This window comes from Ylistrum balloti, unplaced genomic scaffold (genome assembly GCF_031769215.1).
Source record: "Ylistrum balloti isolate Yb309-2 unplaced genomic scaffold, AGI_CSIRO_Ybal_v1 Utg369874, whole genome shotgun sequence".
In the NCBI taxonomy this organism is placed as follows: Eukaryota; Metazoa; Mollusca; class Bivalvia; order Pectinida; family Pectinidae; genus Ylistrum; species Ylistrum balloti.
This window is the reverse complement of record NW_026782015.1, coordinates 2,031,729-2,037,415: the sequence shown is the minus strand read 5'-3', so window position 1 is coordinate 2,037,415 and position 5,687 is coordinate 2,031,729. Positions and strand designations below refer to the sequence as shown.

General features: G+C 37.5%; 1 protein-coding gene across 1 annotated transcript; it reads left to right on the top strand.

Moving 5' to 3' along the window:
* The first annotated feature begins 2,424 nt into the window (after positions 1 to 2,424).
* LOC132546097 (toll-like receptor Tollo) lies at positions 2,425 to 4,272 on the top strand. The gene has a single exon (XM_060209792.1). The coding sequence runs from the start codon at positions 2,425 to 2,427 to the stop codon at positions 4,270 to 4,272; it is 1,848 nt and encodes a 615-aa protein (XP_060065775.1).
* Positions 4,273 to 5,687: the final 1,415 nt, after the last annotated feature.

Below are 5,687 nucleotides of genomic sequence, written 5' to 3'. Positions count from 1 at the left end.
GGGCATAACATTGGGGATTAGCTCAGAAGAAACGATGTTGATACTGCAACCCATTGTATGGCCTGCCATTTCTGCAAGTGAGGGTGTGTTGTGGGCCAGTTATTGCCTTGTTCGCTGTAATCTGTGGCCAAGTTGTTTGCATTCTAGATGGTACCTGCTGTATATGTAACCTTGATAAATACTAGCCGCAATACACAGCTCAGATACAGAGAAAATCTCTTTAGCTAGATTGTTTTAGCGTCAGAGTAGTACGTCAGAGGTCCTTGGTTCGAATCCTAATGGAGGCATTGAAATAAATAATGACCTCTCTTACATATCAATAGACCCCTTCAACAATAGCTTCAATAGTCAGTCTGGTTTTGAATAGAGAGGATGGCTAACATGGCTGGCATTAAGATTAAATATGTCATCATGTAGGCACAACTGGGCATCATGAAGGCACAACTGGGCATCATGAAGGTACAACTGGGCATCATGCAGGCACAACTGGGCATCATGCAGGTACGAGTGCAGCCGCATCACATCGGAAAACTGAGGGAACTGTGGATTGTAAATCACGCACATAATTAGCAATTAGTTTCCAACGGACAACTTCCACACGAAGCTCACCCAACCCCGGTCGAACAGCAGAAGTTTACTGTGGGCTGCAAAAAAAGCATTACGTACCAAACGAACGACAGGACGAAACATTAATGTCTTTAGCGTTGTAGGCATCAAATTTTACCGCCTTGGTAGATAAGAAATGTCCTTAGCTTTGTAGACTGCAAATAAAGTAAATGTCCCGAGTTTCGGTAGGTGATAAATGTTCATGCCTTGATAGATAGAATTGATAGCCACATAGGCGGTAAATGTCCTGAGCTTGGTAATTGGAGAACGTCTTTGCTACGGTGACTGAAAATGCATAAAGCTTGGTAGGTAGTAAATGCCATTTGCTTTGTAGGTGATAAATGTTCTTTCCATTGTAGGTAATACATGTGCTTACCTTGGTAGTTGGTAGATATCCAGAGCTTTACAATGAATCAAACAATCGGTGAGAAAGAGAAATGTGGCTTTGAAACCTGTCATAACCATATAAAATCACCAATTTGACAATGTATACATAATTATGTACTTATGTCAAGCGTGTCTTAAAATCTTCCTGTGTGCTGGTTGCCCTTCGAAACGTTTACCTGAATTACGAATGAGCGTTTAAGTAATCATTTTACACATCGACAGTTATTACCAATTAATTTACTTACAATTACCTTCATCAATTTCCGTTGGCCAACGATAAGTCTGTCTTCTATATTCCAGTTAGTTGCAAAGTGTGATCCAATTTTTTGACCCAATCTGATGTTTTTGGGTCCGTGACCTCATATTCGTCATCCATCTGTCATCTTTGTATTCGCTTGTTGGACTGTTCCGCAAATCTTGTTAGAATCTATCTTTTCTGAGGTTCCGTGAACTTGGATTATATTCAAGAGCATATGTCACTTTGTCACTCTATTGTTCATAATTGTTTATTGTTTTTCCAATCAGAACAAGAACGACAGCAGGTTGAGTTCGGGATGTTACCTTCCCTGGTATATATATGTACATTGATGAACGGTTCTCTGCTGTATTACCTCCACGGGCAGCAATCCACCAATCCCTATCAAACTTTACAAAAAAAGGAAGATAATCGTTATTAGAAATCAAAGTGGAAATATAGAATTGGATACAAAATGTACTTTTAAACATCATGCTGCTTCATAAATAATCTTTTATTTTAAAACAATCGCGAAGCAAGTTTTTCCAACTTAGACCAATCACTCTTGTTGGCCCCGATGGAAGCGCGCGATGGGTCTTGTTTTGGGAGGAAACCAGAGTACCTGGGGAAAATCTATGTGGTTGGGCAGGTGACCCCATGTCTTTTCGAGTCCATTCTGGGAATCGAATCCCGGACAGCTAGGTGAGTGTGTTATCACTACGCCACTTGCCTACCCGTCTACCTGCCCATCCGTGCTGCTTTCTGTTGATATCAGCTTGTCGACGCGACTGATAAGTTTGTTCGCTTTTTTGTCAATTAGTCCTCATTAAATCATACTCAACATATCTACATTCAAATCCGTGCTTCGTGCATTTACTTTGTTGAAAAGGAAATCAATGGGCAAACAGAGAGGATTTTTTACTTAAGACCTTTTTCCATTATCAGACTAGCATATGTTTACATGTTAACGTGTGGTGACGGGTATTGTTTCTCTGTATCCTATCTAATGCATAATTGACTATCGTTCCTCTTTGTGTGCTATACAGATCAATAAAAATGATACGTTTTCATTCAAATTGTTAATAACATTGCATGAACAGACTTTAAATGCATTTTTTTTCTTCAACCGACAATATATATTGTTGTGATAGTACAGACATTTCATAATATGGTCGCACCACGATACAACTGTAAAGATGATGCTTTCACGGTGCTTGTTTTTCGTGTCCCTTGTATCAGTGGGCTGTCATGCAACAGATATACGCAACAACTTGACAAATATCGCCTATGAATTGATGACTGGTGTACCAGGTAACTGCTCGCTTAATAAAGAAGCTGAGACGCAGAGTACAGCACAACATTCGAAGACGATAGCAATGAATCATTCACGAGAATTCTTGGGTGCAGATACCAATTCAACTGGTCAAACCTTGAGCATTACTTGCTATGTTAATGGAGATGGGGGACCGTGGAATTGGACCTCGTTTCAGGAACATACAAACTCATTTGCTGAAAAACACAATGGTTTTAATATTGACCTGACCATATTTTGTACTCAGGATGGCAGTGTATCAATGAAGAGACCTCACGAAGCCAGACTGCTGCGGTCAGTATCTATACTCGGATGTCTTATTCATTCATATAATGTTATGAATCCAGACATGGTCATCAAACAGAACGACCTTAAAATCTTGGATTTGGAAAACTGTGTGTTGATTGTATCACTTCGTGAAATTATGGAGGAGATCAAAAGGGATCATACAGCAGAGTGTTTCATCAATCCTCAACTCGTGTACTACCGTGAACATAACTTATCCTGTTATGAAAGATACGACACTATACTTTCACAGGATTATCAAGATGCTCTGACAGAATACCGAAAAAGAAACTGTCGCTGCCCAGTGTTAGAATATCTAGAACTCTCTGGAAATGTTTTCTTCGAAGACAAAAATGATGTGTATATCAATTTGTTTTTTCCTAAACCGCACTCGCGGTCATTGTTTCCGAAACTGAAGGTTCTCATTTTGACAAGTAACAATTTGAAGAAAGTTCCGCACCATCTGTTTGCTGGTAAGTGGTGGACTCAATTTGGCGCTCTGGAGAAAATAGATTTATCTCGTAACCAGATCATGTCACTTCCGTTTAGAAACAAACAACCAAATGGGACCAATCCCATATTATCCGTCAATCTGAGTGACAATGCTATAACATCCGTTACCCTGGATGATATAAAAGACCTCTGTAATTTTTGGCCCAATTCTGTGACACTTGCCGACAATCCTTTGGTATGTAACTGTAGTGTGTCCAATGTTGTATCGTTTCTCAAAACGTCAGCGTATGTTGATCATCAGTCGAAATCTACATATGAAGAAATTGGAGGCAGTATAGAATGTGCCTATCCGGTTAATCTGAGCGGAGTAGCGCTTCTAGATCTTACAGACAACGCTGTATGTGGTCGCGAATCGGGCAATATCGTCCTTGAACAGAGGTCATTAATGAAGTATATCACAGTGATATGCGGACTGGTGATCGGGCAGGCTTTGGTCATAGTTGCATTAGTTTGGTACAGAAAACGATGCAAGCTTGTATCCGTAGAAACAGTGTCATACCGATCGCCTGTCAAGAGTATAGACAACAAGATATACGATGCATTCATCTCCTACAGCTCACTGGACGAGACATGGGTAATGGAGCAACTATACGTATTCTTGGAATCAAATGAATTCAATGTCTGCCTTCATCACAAGGATTTTGTACCGGGCGCGTGTATATCCGAAAACATCCTAAACAGCATCGATCAAAGTAGACACACCATTTTGGTGCTGTCGCCAAACTTCCTGAGAAGTGAATGGTGTTTATTGGAATTTCGCAAGGCTTTCCAGCAGACGCTAATGGAAAAGACCGGCCATTTGATAGTCGTGGTCAAGGAGAGTGTGGATCTTGTGTCTCTGGAAAACGATATGCAGCATTACATACAGACACATACATATTTGTCACTCAGTGACCGTCAATTCTGGAAAAAACTCAACCGATCACTTTTATGACTCTGTTGTAATGTGGATGTGTTGTATGTGTCAATGTATCACGGAGATAGAGATAGAACCATATTATTTGTGACAGTTTCAATACATTTGTATCATGGATGCCTCTCAGTAAGGAACCGGCACTAATTCATGGTGAGGTTTTTGCTATTTCTTATTTTTTTCATAATTCATAGATACTAGATTTTAAAAAATCTCTTCGGCATTAAAGCAAGCAAACGAAAAACAAAGAAAATATCTGCAGCATTAAATACAAACAAACGCTAAAACAACAAAATATCTGCAGCATTAAATACAAACCAACACTTAAACAACAAAATATCTGCAGCATTAAATACAAACAAACGCTAAAACAACAAAATATCTGCAGCATTAAATACAAACTAACACTTAAACAACAAAATATCTGCAGCATTAAATACAACCAAACACTTAAACAACAAAATATCTGCAGCATTAAATACAAACAAACGCTAAAACAACAAAATATCTGCAGCATTAAATACAAACAAACGCTAAAACAACAAAATATCTGCAGCATTAAATACAAACAAACGCTAAAACAACAAAATATCTGCAGCATTAAATACAAACAAACGCTAAAACAACAAAATATCTGCAGCATTAAATACAAACTAACACTTAAACAACAAAATATCTGCAGCATTAAATACAACCAAACGCTAAAACAACAAAATATCTGCAGCATTAAATACAAACAAACGCTAAAACAACAAAATATCTGCAGCATTAAATACAAACAAACGCTAAAACAACAAAATATCTGCAGCATTAAATACAAACAAACGCTAAAACAACAAAATATCTGCAGCATTAAATACAAACTAACACTTAAACAACAAAATATCTGCAGCATTAAATACAACCAAACACTTAAACAACAAAATATCTGCAGCATTAAATACAAACAAACGCTAAAACAACAAAATATCTGCAGCATTAAATACAACCAAACACTTAAACAACAAAATATCTGCAGCATTAAATACAAACAAACGCTAAAACAACAAAATATCTGCAGCATTAAATACAAACAAACGCTAAAACAACAAAATATCTGCAGCATTAAATACAAACAAACGCTTAAACAACAAAATATCTGCAGCATTAAATACAACCAAACGCTAAAACAACAAAATATCTGCAGCATTAAATACAAACAAACGCTAAAACAACAAAATATCTGCAGCATTAAATACAAACAAACGCTAAAACAACAAAATATCTGCAGCATTAAATACAAACAAACGCTAAAACAACAAAATATCTGCAGCATTAAATACAAACAAACGCTAAAACAACAAAATATCTGCAGCATTAAATACAAACAAACGCTAAAACAACAAAATATCTGCAGCATTAAATACAAACAAACGCTTAAACAACAAAATATCTGC

What these genes read in the sequence shown, in the direction of transcription:
- LOC132546097 (XM_060209792.1), top strand. Translation starts at nt 2,425, where the DNA reads ATGATGCTTTCACGGTGCTTGTTTTTCGTGTCCCTTGTATCAGTGGGC.